The 17,900-nt window shown below is 35.3% G+C and overlaps 1 protein-coding gene across 1 annotated transcript in view; it reads right to left on the reverse strand.

Annotated features, from left to right (window-relative positions):
• LOC126455955 (synaptic vesicle glycoprotein 2C-like) overlaps positions 1 to 11,626 on the reverse strand; it is a 124,962-nt gene extending 113,336 nt beyond the window's left edge. The window contains exons 1-3 of the mRNA XM_050091712.1: positions 11,570 to 11,626; positions 2,852 to 3,046; positions 2,530 to 2,770 (exon numbers count right to left, since the gene is read on the reverse strand). Of these exons, the coding sequence (XP_049947669.1) occupies positions 2,530 to 2,770; positions 2,852 to 3,046; positions 11,570 to 11,626 (493 nt within the window). The remainder of the gene's footprint in view (positions 1 to 2,529; positions 2,771 to 2,851; positions 3,047 to 11,569) is intronic.
• Positions 11,627 to 17,900: the final 6,274 nt, after the last annotated feature.

Here is a 17,900-nt window from a genome sequence, read left to right on the forward strand (position 1 = left end):
ATGTTTCAAATTTTATTTTACCTAGTGGCTTTGTCAGAAAATTAGCTTGTTGGTCATTTGTGCTAATGTGCTTTAACGTAACATTCTTAGTAAAAACCTCTCTCACAAATAAAATTTTCACATCTATATGTTATAGTTTATGATGGAACTGCAGGTTCTTCCAGAGGCTCATTACTGGATTATTGTCTTCATAACATACAACAGCTCTCTGACTACCAGAAAGACTATGATACAAACTACTGAGCCAACAGGCTTCAAATTCAGATTCTGTTGATGACAGAGACACTGTGGGTTGCTTCATAAATGCCCATGAAACACTACAACCTGGCAGTGTAGCTACAGTTGCCTGAGACTGCAGTCATGTGTGTGTGAGTTGTGTTTACTTGTGTGTGTGTGTGTGTGTGTGTGTGTGTGTGTGAGAGAGAGAGAGAGAGAGAGAGAGAGAGAGAGAGAGAGAGAGAGAGAGAGAGGGGGGGAGAGAGAGAGAGAGAGAGAGAGGGGGGGGGGGGGGGGAGAGAGAGAGAGAGAGAATCTATTCTTTATGAAGGGTTAATGGGCTGAAAGCCTTATTTGTCACAGTCTTTTTGTTGTGCCTATTTGTGACTCAGTGTCTCCACTATGTTGTGGGTAGCAACTTTCCTTTTCATAATATTGTTACATTCCATCCCGGATTTTTCATCATTTGAAAAACTTTTAATACTTTTTCGAGTAAGATGCTTTGGCAAACAGTAATAGTCACTCCCTTAAATTTCGAACAATATTCATTCCCAAATAGTTCCTAATAATATCCAAATCTTTCATTTTAAAGTTATCACTCATTAACATAGAAATATAGGAACACGTGAGGCAATATTGACCCTATGACTTATCTTAGAAGCTAGATTAAGGAAAGGCAAACCTACATTTCTAGCATTTGTAGACTTAGAGAAAGCTTTTGACAATGTTGACTGGAATACTCTCTTTCAAATTGTAAAGGTGGCAGGGGTAAAATACAGGGATCGAAAGGCTATTTACAACTTGTACAGAAACCAGATGGCAGTTATAAGAGTCGAAGGACATGAAAGGGAAGCAGTGGTTGGGAAGGGAGTGAGATAGGGTTGTAGCCTGTCCCCGATGTTATTCAATCTGTATATTGAGCAAGCAGTGAAGGAAACAAAAGAAAAATTCGGAGTAGGTATTAAAATCCATGGAGAAGAAATAAAAACATTGAGGTTTGCCGATGACATTGTAATTCTGTCAGAGACAGCAAAGGACTTGGAAGAGCAGTTGAACGGAATGGACAGTGTCTTGAAAGGAGGATATAAGATGAACATCAACAAAAGTAAAACGAGGTTAATGGAATGTAGTCGAATAAAGTCGGGTGATGCTGAGGGAATTAGATTAGGAAATGAGACACTTAATGTAGTAAAGGAGTTTTGCTATTTGGGGAGCAAAATAACTGATGATGGTCGAAGTAGAGAGGATATAAAATGTAGACTGGCAATGGCAAGGAAAGCATTTCTGAAGAAGAGAAATTTGTTAACGTCGAGTATAGATTTAAATGTCAGGAAGTCGTTTCTGGAAGTATTTGTATGGAGTGTAGCCATGTATGGAAGTGAAACATGGATGATAAATAGCTTGGACAAGAAGAGAATAGAAGCTTTTGAAATGTGGTGCTACAGAAGAATGCTGAAGATTAGATGGGTAGATCACATAACTAATGTGGAGGTATTGAATAGGATTGGGGAGAAGAGAAATTTGTGGCACAATTTGACTAGTAGAAGGGATCGGTTGGTAGGACATGTTCTGAGGCATCAAGGGATCACCAATTTAGTATTGGAGGGCAGCGTGGAGGGTAAAAATCGTAGAGGGAGACCAAGAGATGAATACACTAAGCAGATTCAGAAGGATTTAGGTTGCAGTAGTTACTGGGAGATGAAGCAGCTTGCACAGGATAGAGTAGCATGGAGAGCTGCATTAAACCAGTCTCAGGACTGAAGACCACAACAACAACAACAACTCATTAACAGCTTTAAATTGTCAATTTCACTCTGGGAAGTTGAAGCTATCAGCAGATCATCAATGTAAACAAGTATATATGCTTTATGCCTATTTTCTGTCTTTACAGACAAGCAATATTCAAAATCACTTCTTACAAATCATAAGCAGTTATTACTGTATGAAATTTAACAATCCAGTTTTTGGGCGAGTCCTTTAAACCATACGGAGTCTTTCTAGGTTTACAAACTTTACCATGCATTTTACTGTAACATCCAGTAGCTAATTTAATATAAAAGTCTCCAACTATTTCCCCATAGAGAAATTCACAACAAACATCCAGTTGATAGATGGGAAAGTTATTATCATCACAAAATTGCTGAAAATGTCTCACTGAAGTTAGCTTTGCTACTGAACTGTATACATTTGAATTAGACAAGCTTTGCTGGAACAACAAGGCAAGCTTTATAACAAACTATGTTATCTTTTTCATCTCTTTTTTTTGCCAAAAAATCCACTTTGTGTCAATATCATCACAGTCATTTGGCTTACATACATAATCCCATGTGTTGTTTTCTTCCACCTGGGCTTGCAGCTCTCTTGCTATAGCATCTTTCCAATTTTTAGCTTCACTACAAGACACTGCTTCAGCATAGGTGCTGGGGTCTTCATCATTCACTGCTTTCAACAGGCCCAACTCATCATCCCCCAAGTAAATCAGGTGTTGAATTTTCCTCCTGGGACTAAGATTGTACATCTTCTTGTCATCAAAAACTACATCTTCCTCTGGATCCTAAAAAGAAATATCTCTGTTTTCACAGTCTTCACTGATTTCTTATTCTTCTCTATGCTGACTTTTATTTTCTTCCACAACCTCAGTCCTCGATTCTTCTCTCTGTTCCTCTGAACCTGAAGCTTTACCTATGTTCTCTTCATCACAACATATAGCATCTGATTCTTTTCCATCAACATCAGTTTTCTTCTCCCTTTCATATACTGCTGGTGGCAAGAAAATTGCATCTTGATGCACCTCCGTTGTCTTTGTGGAAGGTATAAATATTCTGTACCCCTACACATCGTTATCATAACCCTTAAATAAACCTGTCTTGCTTTTAGGGTCCAGTTGCAGTCTTTTTTCTTTGGGTAAAAGGACAGACACATGAGCTACAAATGTTTTCAAATCTGCTACCGATAATTCCCTGCCATAAAAAGCTTCAAAAGGAGTTTTACCTTCTACAAGACGTGGACCAGTTTGATTTAGTACATAAGCTGTCGTGTCAACTGCTTCAGCCCAGAAATGTTTGGGCATTCCTGAAATCAATGAATGAGCAGCTTCAACCAAGGTGCGCAATTCCCTTTCAGCTCTTCCATTTTGCTGTCGTGTGTATACATTGCTTCTTTGATGGGTTATGCCATTTTCACTCAAAAATGTACCTAAGTCAGTATTCAAAAACCCCAGTCCATTATCACTCCTTAGAACTTTAATTTTCAGACCACACTCTCTCCCATACTATGGACTGTGAATCAGATAAAAAATGTGTATTGTTGTTTATGAAAACATTTCTTTCCCTTGAGGTAACTGATAGTTTTGCACAAATGCTTTGCTGTGATTAAAACAAGTACAGATGCTCTACAATCATGTTCTTTGGGGGTTCAGACCAGTGACCTGCCATGTAAAATTGAAGTGTCTCTACATGCCAGATCAGTATCCTAAAGTAGTGAGTACAGGGAACACACAGAAAAATGATTGGGGGCTCTGTACTGTTGCAACAGTGTTCTGCAATGTTTCACATATACCTGAGTTTGGGTCAGGGGAAAAATGCTGCTGCACCAAAGGATATGGCGTAATTTCCCATGAACAGTGCAACAATGAAATAAACGTAAGATATACAACAATTGCTAAAGCCATACTACGTACCATTGTGGTCATTCATATTATACTAGAATTCCCTGGTTGTGCACTTTGGTCTTGCAGTTTAGCTGTCTGTAATAGACAATTACATCTAGAAGTTTATGACAGTTCCCAAAGAAAAATAGTCTCTATTGGAGATTCAACGGAAAGGGGCAAGTGACCCTCTGTCACAGACACCCATGCTCTAGGCTTAAGTTAGGAGTTTTAGATAAATAATTTATTCTGGCAGATTTATATTCTGTATTTTATTCATACAACAATCAGATACTACATATTATGCCAATTCTGACAGTTCCTCAACTACAGTAATAACACATCATTTTGTCTCAACAACATCAAGCATATTCCTACAGGTACATGTTTTATTCAACAGCAGGACAGAAATACTCATCTCAAAAATATACAACAAATGACTAGCTCCAATTAAACAACAATCACTTTCATAACTTTAAATTGCTTTCACATGCTTGAATGAGTAATGCACACATATAATATACGTTCTCAAATTCACAACTTTAAAATTTAAAATGGTCATATTACTCAGAAGTATTGTCACATTCATTTATAAAATATGACAACTTTTGAAAATTACATAGATTTCATAGCTTATTACTTCATTTCTATCCTACGACAACTTCTTGGATTGAACAAATACGTAATTTATACAAATGTAGTATGTACATTCTGCTTTTCAAGCCCAACTGGACCAGGATGTATTTTCAGAAGTTTAAAAACAATATTACAGTCTTTATGAATGACTACAGAAAATATTTTTAAAAGTCACCTGTAGACCAGGAATGGAAGTCTCGATAGCTCCACACACGTATACAAAAATCACATTTGAAGACTGCATACAAGTCAGCCTTTTTGTATTTTTTCTGCAGCATTTTTATATATCAAACATTACAGTGTGTGTGTGTTTTAAATTAAATGATTAAACTTTTAGGGAGTACTTTGACTTTCTTTCCTGATCTATTACAATTCATACTTTTTTTAATCATGCATAATATAAAATAGGCATTCAAATACAGCTACTATCACACTAGAATCTAAAAGATTCACATATATCAAGGTTACATACTTTTAAAAGAGACAAGCAGTAAATAATATTACAGACAGAAGATAAGTATGGCCTAAAATACGTTTAGTACGTATTTCTTACTTTCAGTTTGATTTGATGTAATTACTAAAATATCATTTACAATGTATGACAGCATTCCACAGTTATCTCACCATAACTAAGATTAAGTTAAACAACCAACATAACACAAAATAGCACCAGCCCAATAATAACACATTGGCTTGGACAAAATCAAAGGACAGAATTGAAGAAACAAAAATAAATTACAATACATACAAATATTAATCTCCAGAAAAGCTATGCTGGAGCATGATGTTTCCAATTTCGACACCACTGTGACAAGCAAATCCTGTGGCTTTTCAAACCAGCCATCACATATATCTGTTTGTACAGTTTCTTAATCACACAACTGAAAATTTGGTACATTTATGCTAATATTTTGACAGTTAAAGTACTTAGTAGTTGTTGAGTAATTTGTTTAAAACTCAAATATTAATTAATATTTTTATCAATATCCCATCAATGTTTAGGCAGAACAGTGGATTACATAAACTAAGTCAAGAGGAAATCAAAGAAAGATGAAACTAATGAGCAGTACCAGAAATGAGAACAGTAACTTAACATCATAACTGGTGATCACAAAGTAGATGAAGTTAAGGAATTCTGTTTCCTAGACAGCAAAATTACTCATGACGGACAGAGCAAGGAGGGCAAAAGAAAGTAGACTAGCACTGGCAAAAAGTACATTCCTGGCCAATAGAAGTATACTAGTGTCAAACATATGTCTTAATTTGAGGAAGAAATCTCTGGGAATATAAGTTTGGAGCACTACATTGTAGGGCTGTCAAACATGGACTGTGACAAAACTGGAACAGAAGAGAACATAAGCATATGAGATGTTGTGCTACAGAAGACTACTGTAAATTATGTGGAATGATAAGGTTCTCCAAAGAACCGGCGAGGAAATGAATAAATGGAAAACACTGACAGGACGATTGGACTTCAGGGAAGGCTCTGTAGACATAGGTTGCAAGTGCTACTTTGAGACGTAAAGGTTGGCGCAAGAGAGGAATTCATGGTGGATTGCATCAAATCAGTGAGAAGTCTGATGACAAAAAAAAGTTACTAACCTGCACAAACCTTATCACTAGTCAATAAAGAAATTAAAACAACCTTATCTGCCCACTTTACGAACAAGTGTCACTTGCAAAAAGATGCCAAGACACCATGAAGGTAAGGCAAGAAATTTAATGTAATTTAGAAACAAGTTATGGCAGAATAATGAAAACATAAGTGAACTGAACAAACTTTCATTGATGCCCATCAATAAGAGCAAATGGGGCAGGAGGGGGGGTGGGGGTGGTAGGAAAATTAATAGGTCAGAATACCAACAAAAAGGCCTCTGGAAGGGAAAAGAAAGAACAGAAAATTAGTGTATAGCTTACTGTCAGTTACAACATTATTAGACTTTGAGTCACACTCATATTGGACAAGTATATAGGGAAGAAAACTGGCCATATTGCTTACAAACGATCTGTTCTGGCAGTCATTTTAATAAATGAATTAACATATGGTAATAATTGTAAGTTACCAAAAAAAATCAAGAAAGGTATTCAATGCAAATTTTGTAAATGGTGGTTTCATGAAAAGTGTGCTAAAATAAAATATAAAATTGGTAACTGTATACTACTCACGGTCATGCGATGCTTGCGTAACGGAAAAATGTGAAAGAAAGTACTTAAACACTATCAGAGACAAGAATTCAATAATTAAAGAGTTGCAAAGTATAATGAAACTTTACAAATGAAATGTGCTGCTTTAGAACACAAATGCAAAATTCTGAGAAACAACAATAGTTTCAAAGTGGACAAAAATACATGTTTCATTACATTTAGCTCTCATGTAACCAAGAAAGGTGCAGCATCTGAAGAAACAGGAAAGTACAATGCAGAAAAAAATAGTGTGCCAATAGTACACAAGGAACAATTCGCTACACATATCCAAAACGTAATTATTAAATACAGCACTGCTGTATTAAAATTATGCATGTAAGTGGAATCTCAAAAATAAACATCAAATCTGCAAATAACAGTTTTGAAGCTAAACAAAAACAAATACACCACAGAATCAAAGTCAAAATATTTGAAGGCAGCCATGCATACGATGTTTCAAACTTTGTATCAAACTCTGCTAAAGAGACTGTGTCTCAGCTGTTGTTAACCAGGTGAAGTTCTTCACTGTGATCAGCAATATAGAAACGGAATGTGACATTTCTACTAAAAGTGACCGTGTTGCCCTCATAGCAGGCTGGAACAATGTTTACTGCAATGATGTGTCATTATCTTGCAACTGATGTTGACTACAAATGTTATATTGACAAATCTGCCAGTGATATTTGATGTGACACACTCGGCTTGTGTTGATTCTGAAATTTGTCGAACAAATCAAAAATTAAAACATTTGTGTTCAATGTTTAAAAACTTAATCTTCTTGGCATCTACAGTTATGGAAAAGCTAGTTTCACAATGCATGAACAACACTTAAATTGATCTGATGAGCAAGACTTGCATCGGATATAAACAAAGCTGTTGACAAAATAATGTGTGAAAGCAATTATAAAAACAAACAAGCCATTGCCCTAAATGCTCACACACAGTGTAACTATAGAAAGAGGCCAATTCCAACCGTAAATGATCCAACATTAACAATCCAGAACAATTATTCAACACATAAGTGGAAGTTCAAAAATCAAACTAGTTTTAAAGATGCTTTACCTGGTAATGTAATCATTAATAATTTTATAATGGATTTGAACATTGGCAGTCCATCTGAATGAACGATCAACTAGCTTTATGATATGCAAATTCTGTGACAAAAATAAGCAGTAAAGGCAATACATCTAAAACCTGAACTCAGTGGGTTGGGATAAAGACTGCACAAGAATATTACAAGTAGTTTGTTATATTGTTGCACACCAGCTCTCCCTCATAATCAACCACTCTTTTGATGAGGGATGTTTTCCAGATCAACTAACATATGCTGAAGTTCAGTCAATTCATAAAAATGGAAAACGAGGAACTACAGACCTATCTCACTGTTACAATTTTCTCAAAAATATATGAAAGAGTGGCATGTGATCAGTCAGAAAATTACAATTCATTTGACAGCATTATTTTATGCAATCAGTATTGTCTCACGAAAGGCTGCAGCAGCACAACACATACAATAAATGAATTGGTCATAAAAGTTAGCAGAGGCCTTGATAATAGAATATGTGCACCAGGAATCTTCTGGAACCTCATTTAACTTTTTGGTACTATAAATCATGACTTGCTTTTCTGCAAACTGACAGTCTATGACTTTACAGGAAAATCTCTTGGTTGGATGTCATCACACATGGGAAACAGAAAAGTATATGTTCATAACAGTGGCAAGGAATTCCTCTCTGGTTGCAAACACCCACAATCGGGCATTTCTCAAGGTTGAATGTTAGGGAAACTATTATTTTTGTATTATATCAATGATATGAATGCCATACCACATCCAGTCTAATACCATTTGTGTAGATGACTCAACAGCAATCCACCATATCTGAGTAGGCCCTAGGGAAAGTGGTGACATGGGTCAAAACTAACAATTTGAAATTAAACAGGAATAGTTCAATTTGCCAAAAAACTGTGCAATGTATAGGAGGAATACACCATATGGACAAAATTCCTTGGTGTTCCAGTAAATAAAAATATGTTGTGGAGTAATCACGTGCACAGTATACCAAATCACTGGACAGTCTTGTTTATGTCATGAAGGTCTTATATAATATCACTGGTTTAGCTGTAATAATTGTATTATGCATAATTTGTTTTAGTCATTAGATGTAGTATAATTTTCTGGGTCTTTGAGTAAACTAATATATTCAACACTTTTAGACTGCAGATAAAGGTCATCTGAGCCACACTGGGAGCTAAGGAGAAATAAATGTGCAAACCTTTATTTGAAAATCTAAATCTAATGGTCATTCCAAGAATATATGTATTTCATTTTCACACAGAGAAACCTAAAACCTTTGGAGAGCAACTGCTTCTTGCATGAGTATAAGGCGGGATGTAAAGCAGCTCACATGTTGCCTAGCCACAGACTAAAACTATCTGAAAGAACTCCACATTACTTAGGCATGAAATTGATAAATAAATTTTGGAAGGAGAAGTGGGACCCAAATCTGAAAAAAATACTGAAGAAGGCCTAGAAAACTACTAGAAAAGTAAATGGTACTACAGATTAGATATGTAACTACGCAAAGTAGCGTGTGTCCGAAGACGTAACACCTTATGATTTGGTAATATCGTGTCAAGAAAACAGTGCAACAACACAGCACTCTCATCAAAAAGTCAAAAGTTCGATATGTAAGAAATCAAAAACATGTATCAAAGGCATCTTACGTGTTGTCTGTAATTTCTGGCTACATGAAGAATGTGCAAAGTGAGAAAGAAATTCATAAATAATGACTATCCTCATATATTCCATGACAGGCAGAATTACAAAGCACAGTTAATTTAAAAGCCAAAGTCATTACATTAATGCAGAGTGATATAGAAACACTTAAAAATGAAATATTAGCAATAAAGAAAATTGATGCTAATTTAGTAACTAAATCAATCACTAGAAAAAAAAAAAAAGCTAACTCGTGTGTTTGTGATGACAAACAAATCATAGGCTGCGTATCTAATGAGGACACAACAAATAAAGTACTCGGGAAATCAATAACAAAATATGAACGAAAGACAGCGAAGTATAGTAAAAAGAAAAACATTTGGTGCTCTGCAGCTTGTAGAAATTGTAAATATGTCACCTTTTTAATTAATTGTTCGACAAGTATTTTATTTCCCTGGACTAGTTTTGGGCGTTGTCCATTACCAGTGGGATGTATTACACAAAAGACATGTATTTCTTAAAATAAGTTCCTTACAGTGTACATTGCAAAGTTTTATGTATCTGTGATTTTTCAGTTCATTGTAATTTGACTTGCCTAATATGTAATGCTCTCTAGTAAATCCCAATGACAATATTTCTTTATGTTCATGCGATAATACAATTACTTGATTTATGTACACATATTGGCAACTGCTGTACAAGCAAAGGTTATTTTTGGTGTATATCACAGAATATATATAATATTACTTCTAATTTGTATTATCTCTGTTAGCAGAACAAAGAAATGTCTTTTGATTGACGTATTCAAACAAGATCTTCAATTTTTTTTTTTTAAGATGAGGTCAGGATGTTTTGTTACATGTGCAAAAATTTCTTTTTGTTCCAAAATATTTAGTAAACTGCCTTTTTTGGCAATATGTAGGACTGATAGGCATTGTGTCATGTCACTGGGATATGCTAGAGAACATTAAGTATAAGGCAAGTCAAATAAAACTGAACTGAAAAATCACAGACACTCGTACATACAACTCTACAACATACACTTAAAGTAACTTATTATTAAAAAAAAATGTGTGTCTTTTGTATAATACAGATGCCACTGTTGATGGGCAGTGCCCAAAACTATTCCTGCGAAATAAAATACTATCACAAACCAGCTATTGTAAAACACTTAATTAATAAAATAACTTATTTACAAAAACAGTGTTGATGCTGCGAGAGCCAAAATCATGTAGGGGAAAACATACTACTCAAAAAATATCTGATAATAGGTGATTACAAAATGTAGTAGAGTTTCTGATTGCAAAACTGATGGTCTATCTGGAATCAGAACTAATCAATTCAGTAAGTGTATAACAAACATTCCGACATTGAAACAGGATGTTTCAACCAATGCAAAAGAATCCACACAAGATCAGAAAGGAGTATTCATTAATGTGGGGGCAAACTGATTACAGAACAACAGAGAAGAATTACTCATCAACAAAACTAGAAACATGATTCGTTCAGCAAAATGTGTTCATCCATCATGTAAACTAATAGTATGACATAGCAGATAGGAGGTCGGTAAGTGAAAAGCCCATCTGCAAAATAAACAGCTGTACAAGAAAACAGTGCAACAGACTTTGAACAATATTCATCAAACCAAGCAAATTTTTAAATTACAAATGTTTTGGGAGGGATGGATTTTAATTGAATAGACTAGGCACTGCAATTTTAAGCAAAATGTATATGGATGTCTACAAAATCATATGAAAGGGACAGTAATACATCCTGGTGGGGGGGGGGGGGGGGGGGGGTGGGAAGTGTAACAGTGAACATGAAAATGTTAACCCTTCCGTAGCATCTCAACCTAACAACCCATGGGAAATTTGTGAAAATGTAAATTTTCAAGAGGAACATCCTTAAGAAACAAAAAACAAAACTAGTATCCAACTGTTACATCAAAACATCCTAACTACAAGTGCATATAATTAGAGCAAGCACTAAGAGAGGAGAATGCAGACGTGATCATATTTACAGAACATGGTTTGTTCAATAATTTAATTACTAATGTTTAAATTCAACAGCTATATTCTGTCCAGCAGTTTCAGTAGATCAGAACATAAAAGGGCTATACATTTTAATGAGCATCTACACTTTACAAAACTGGACTTTATCACATAACTTACTGTGGAAATGAAATCTGAAGTTTCAACAATAAAGTCAGTGGTAAATGAAGAACCCATGATTGTTATACAATTGTACAGATCTCATAGTAACATAGAAAAAAATAACTGATGTTGTATATAAAAAGTAAAAGCACATAGGTTTGTTTTAGCTGGCAATTTTAATATGGATTCATTAATGTTCGTTAAAGATTATGAAAAAGTAAATGATATTTTGTGCAGTTCCATTTTGTTAGACACCCACAGATGGGCCCATCAGACTAGCTGTCTAGCTGTATAGATAACTTTTACACCAACTTAGATAACTGCAGACTTGATATAACACACCTTCATCTGTCTCATCATACTTGCCAGACAAATTAAATAATGAACATGCAAAATTCACAAAGTACTTATGGCATAAGGGAAATTAGATGTCTAAACTAAAAATCTTTAGAGAGGTTGCAGTATGAGACATGGAATGATACACATTGTGCAGACAAACAGAGTAACTTTTATAACACTTTCTTTACTCATTTCAGTGTACCATGTCCAACAGTTTTCAAACAGAAATGTGTTCAAAACTGCCTTTGAAAGTGAAACAACTGAAAGAGTAAATGTTTATTCCTTGGAAAATATATAAAGAGTTCCCAGAGACACCAGCTAGAGACAACTACCAAATATGCCTAAAAGTCTATAAAGAAGCACTAAATTTACACACAAAGAAAATCATACAACAAAAAATAGTAAATTCAAGGAAAATGAGGAAATCAGAATAGAACTGCGTAAATGAGAGACTCGGCATAAAACCACCACCAAGTGTCAGCAGCATCCAACTGGTGGGTGATAGTGCGAATGTTTGAGACCCTTATATGATCGTCAATGCTTTTAATGCTCATTTCATTAAGTCAGGTAGCATAAATGTGAAATCTGACACTGATGATTATAGAATTCCTTAGCAGGTACATAAATCAGTGTTATTTAGGAGACAACAGAAATAGAGAGTATAATAAATAAAATGCAAAACAAAGTCTCTACTGGTTGGGATTAAATTTCCTTCATTATCTTAAAACGATGCAAAAATTCACGAATTCCTGTTCTGGTCCACCTCTTCAACGAAAGTTTGAATAAAGGGGTCTTTCCATCTGATTTAAAATATGCAACAGCCAAGCCATTGCACAAAAAAGGTAGTACCAACAGAGTAAAAACTTACTGACCCATCACCTTTAATTCTGGTTTTAAGCAAAGTACAAGAAAAAAAGTCACTATGATTAGAAAACTTTACAGTCAAAGGAAGAGTGCTATGAGAAACCCAACATAGTTTTAGGAAAGGCTACTCAACAGCATCTGCAGGTATATGACCCAGTACATATAGTATTTATGGAGCTAGATGAGAATGAAAGGGGGACATGCTGGTTCATTTGTTTGTCACATGCACCCGGCATAGCATTTCACAAGCTGCAGCTTGATATCAGCGTAACAGGCAAGTCTCTCACAGCCTTATCTACAAGATGTACCAAAGTATACAACATTATTAAGAAGTACAGCTGCAGTCCAGGTATGGTGAAGTGTGGTGCACACCAAAGGTCTTTCTGGGGCCTTTAATGTTCATATTATACATTAAACCACACTGTTCCATTTTTGGAATAAAAGTATATTTTTTTCTGTATAGGGAATTTGTCTTTTGTAAGTTTGTCATAATGTTTACCTTATACATCCCGTGTGTCTTTGCATAAAACTGTCAATTCTGGTGAGAGCATCTGAAGAGCATCATCGCTGATGCTACAGTCATTGCTATTTATGGAGAAATGACTTCTAAGAGTGGGTAGACATGGGTACACTGGTGTGATGGCACACGGGGCACAACACTTTATTGGCATCCTCCACATAAAGTAATATAATATACAGAATTTACCCTAATAATAAAATATTTTCCAGAAAATCTTGTTTGTCTTGGGGCCATTTGGCGCTGTGCAAGTGGCACAATGGGCATGACAGACCCCCTAGCCACACCCCCCCCCCCTTTCCACAAATCACATCACTATGCCACTGAAAGGATAAGTTAGTTTTATCAGATTGACAGTACATAGTGATATTATAGTTTCTACGTATGTTGAATAAATACATGAACATTAGAGAGAGAGTGTGTGTGTGTGTGTGTGTGTGTGTGTGTGTGTGTGTGTAATTCATTCGTAATTAGTTCTCAACAACAGATTATAATGCATTATAGCTCAGTGTTCCATTTTTGGAACAATTGTACTGAATGGGGGTGTTGAAATAATTGTAAGCACTTGGTTTTTAGGTTGACTGCTGAAGACATTACAGCCTTACTGGAAGAAGACGCTGATTTTTGAGGGAGATTTATAAGTATATCCCCCCTGATGATGGCAGTCAGATGAAAACTTGGGTGATGAGTGCGAAAATGACATAAATCATTTAAGTGGCAACCAGTTAAGATTAGTTGCAGAAGCAAAAGTTACAAAATACTGTGATTAGGAAACTGTTACCCAGGAGGTAATTATTATACTGGACTACCAACTGAAGAGTCTGGTTATGAAATATGTGTTTTAGAATGTTCTTGAATATTTATCTGTAACCATAAAAGTATGATTTATGGTTTCTTGAAAGTTAATGTTTTATATTACAGTTATAGCATAAGGAATCTAATGAGCCATCATATTCAACTTCTGGTACCACCAGCCCGAATGATGTTTTCACTCTGTAACATTCTTACTCACATACGATTCCTGTTACTGGAAGAGGAAAGAAGGCTGAAAAGAAGTGGATTCAGAATGATATCAATGAAGTAAAAATGAAAACATGGATGCTTCCAGGATTTTGGAAGAAGAAATGTCACCAGTACAGCTATTTGAACTGTTCTGTAATGACATTATCCTGGGCATGTTAGCTAATTACAGAAATATTTATGCTGATCAGCATGCAGATACAATACTCAATGCGTGAAGTGCAGAAATAAGTGTTATTGGCCATATTTCTTCTGACAGCTTACAACCCTGTACCAAGACATAGAATGTACTGGGAAATGAGCTGTGTCAACAGGAAGATTTGAAAAATTTGTGAAATATTTACAAAGATGACAGATTTTCAAGAGTACGATAGGAACTCTTGAATAATAAATGGCTAAGATCTTTCTCTAATGAAAACCTGCTATGTACTGATGAAGACAAGATTCCATATTGTCGTAGACACAGTAAAAAACAACATGTGGCAGATAAACTGATAAGGTTTGGTTATGAAGTTTGGTGTCTATACACAAGGTGAAACCTAACAGGGTGCTGCAACAGGAAACACTACACCTTAACTTGGTGTATGTTGGTAATTTGTTTTAGACCTAGAATCAAAACTTCTATTTGCAACTGAATAGACATACGATTTCTTTTTTTGATAACTTTTTTACTTAATTGCAACTTCTGGATGCACTGCAAGAAATTACTGCACTGAAACTGGAACAATTCATTCCAACAGGATAGCAGATGCTCCTCTGCAAGAAAATGGAAAAAGCTCCAGTAGGATCATATGATCAAATAATCGACAATAAATCTGGATTGACTCTGATTCACTGCCATGACAATAATATTGTTACCATTCCTCAAACAGAAGACGAATTCAACCAACTTAAAAATATAAGTGATGCAGTAGGAGTGAGAAACTTTATTGACACAATTACACCTACTGCAGTTGTTAGATACGACACTTACATGGGAGGAGTTGTCAGAATTAATGAAACTATTGGAATATACAGCATTAATTTCTGAACAAAGAAATAGTACTACCAACTTCTTGCTTTTCCACTAAATACATCAGTCAACATTTTGTTTACTATACAGACAAACTCTACAGTATAAGAGCAATCCAGTGAATCTACTAGCCTTCACAAAGTATGCGGTAAACTGCTACTTTCAGAAGTACAGCTCATGACAGTCACCAGCCCATCTAGTTCAAAAACTGAAAGCAATACACATAAGGGTGCTCAGTGATGTACTCTAAAATGCGCAAAATAATCTGATTGTACCATTAGGCAAAAAACTAAGATGTGGCAAATACAAGAAGAATACAATGAAATAATGCCAAAAAGGTAAAGTTCCTTACCACACAAATTGTTTTGAACAGTTCTGTATACGCTAAAGTTGTGACAGAACTCACTAACATAGTGTAAACTTGTTTTCCATTATTTGGTTATATACTTACACACTGTATAATGAGTGAATAAGTTTTTTTAAAATATGTAGTCGGAAAAATAAATGTAAAAATCAAATATACACACTCATTTCTCCCATCATTATATGTTGGGTACCTGTAACTGCCCATGTCCACTGTTCCATTCTGGAACGTGCATTATTTGTTACTAAATGTATTGCTAGAATCATGAAAATGGTATTTACAATTTATCTACACTTCAAACACAAAACTTAAACCATAAGTCATAAAAGATTTGAATGGGAAACCTTCCTGGATCAACTGGGTTAATGATCTGTCCACAGAACACAACAGCATGGTCCTTAACTATGCAGGTGATACAACAATAGTTAATTGGGGGACACAACGTGAATGACGAGGCCCAAAATTGTTCCATTTCTTACTTGGACAGAAGAATTACTTCCAAAACAATTGTGTAAGCTTGAACATCAGTAAAACAAATCTAATGGACTTTCAAATACACCATCAACCGGATGAAGTGCAATGGAGAGTTGTGTCTGATGATGGTACTGAAATAAAATTGAACGACAAAATAGCTTTTCTTGGCAATATGTTACATTGGCATCTCTCTTGGAAGCATCATATTGATTTCTTAAGCACTAAATAAAATAATCAATTTACGCTACGAGGACAGTGTCACAAGCTTAATTACGAGCAAATGAGTATTATCTACTATAGTTTAGTGTATGCGTACCTCACATTTGTAACTGCTGCCAAGCGTATATAAGGGTGGGACTAAATTTTACAACAAACTTTCAAAACATTTAAAAAGCTCTAGTGGAAGCTGCTTTGAAATGGCCTTCAATGAGTTTCTTACCAGTAAATGTTTTATATATATTAAGGATTCCTTTCAGAGGAGTGGAACACTTTCACCTGTACAAATAATCTTTATATGTATCAGTAATTGAGCTATATTTATTTTCTTTTTTATTGTTTGTAATTGATCTCACATATTTATGAAAGGAAATATAAAATGTCAACAATTCACAACAAATACTTATATTTTCCCATGCAGAGCAAAGAAAAAATGTGTTATAGCTGTAGATTATTTTTTTAACTATAATCATGTAGATTAGTACCTGTTTGAAGAACTAACAACATATGTATTTACCTTAGATTACTTTTATTAGTCTGTATATAGTGTTGTAGCTGATAAGTCACCTATGTCACAATCTTTGATTGTACAATGCATGTTACATGACGATAAAGATTTGATTTGATAATAGTTAACTTCAGTATAAGATGTAGGTTCTCATTTCCCCATTTGCCTCTACTCCAATAGGTGTTGTAGAACTGAATAGTGCCAAGTTTGTAAACAAGGTAGTATCTCAAAAAATTCAGAGGGAAATTTGCAAGTAGTGCTCTGAATAATACCACCAGATTCCAACCAACCTCAAATTTTGAGATAGAGATGTGACTGTATACTACTGTCACCTACATTTCATGTGATGGAAGTATCCAGAGCTCTCATTTGGTACATTTAAAATTTGTCTACAGTGAAAATGCACATATTCTCGGAGTAAAAATTACATAACCCAAGTACGAGCACTTTACTTTATATCCACTCTGTGTGTGTGTGTGTGTGTGTGTGTGTGTGTGTGTGTGTGTGTAGGGAGAGGGTGATGGTAAGGCCACAACAAGGTTAATGGCAGTGTCCACATCTGTTTGGGTTGTTCTGGAATTAAAAAAAAAAGGGGGGGGGGGGGTAGGGAGGGGGAGGTAGGGAGGGGGACGGGGGAGGGAGGCGAAGAGAGAGAGAGAGAGAGAGAGAGAGAGAAGAGTGGAAAGGCAACTACTGAATGTGTAATAAACAAAAGGATGATGTGCAGAAACAGTGGCAAATCACATTTCACAAAAGATACATCATATAAAGAATATGTGATCCGCAAGTTTTTAGACATTCATGGAACTGGCATTCATTATAAACAAAATGCCTATTGGTTAATCTAATCCAGAAAAATTAACCTCTAATGATATACAAAAATGACAGACTTCTTGGTGATGAAAGTAGGCACAGTTTACAAGCAAATGTCATGTTATGGTGAAGAGTGAAGCAATGCCACTGTGCCAGCAGGCATTCCTTAACTTGTTTGGTATTACTGTATGTTGATAAGGACTGTTAGAGGTAAGAAGCTTG

This window comes from Schistocerca serialis, chromosome 2, assembly GCF_023864345.2.
Source record: "Schistocerca serialis cubense isolate TAMUIC-IGC-003099 chromosome 2, iqSchSeri2.2, whole genome shotgun sequence".
Taxonomy (NCBI): Eukaryota; Metazoa; Arthropoda; class Insecta; order Orthoptera; family Acrididae; genus Schistocerca; species Schistocerca serialis.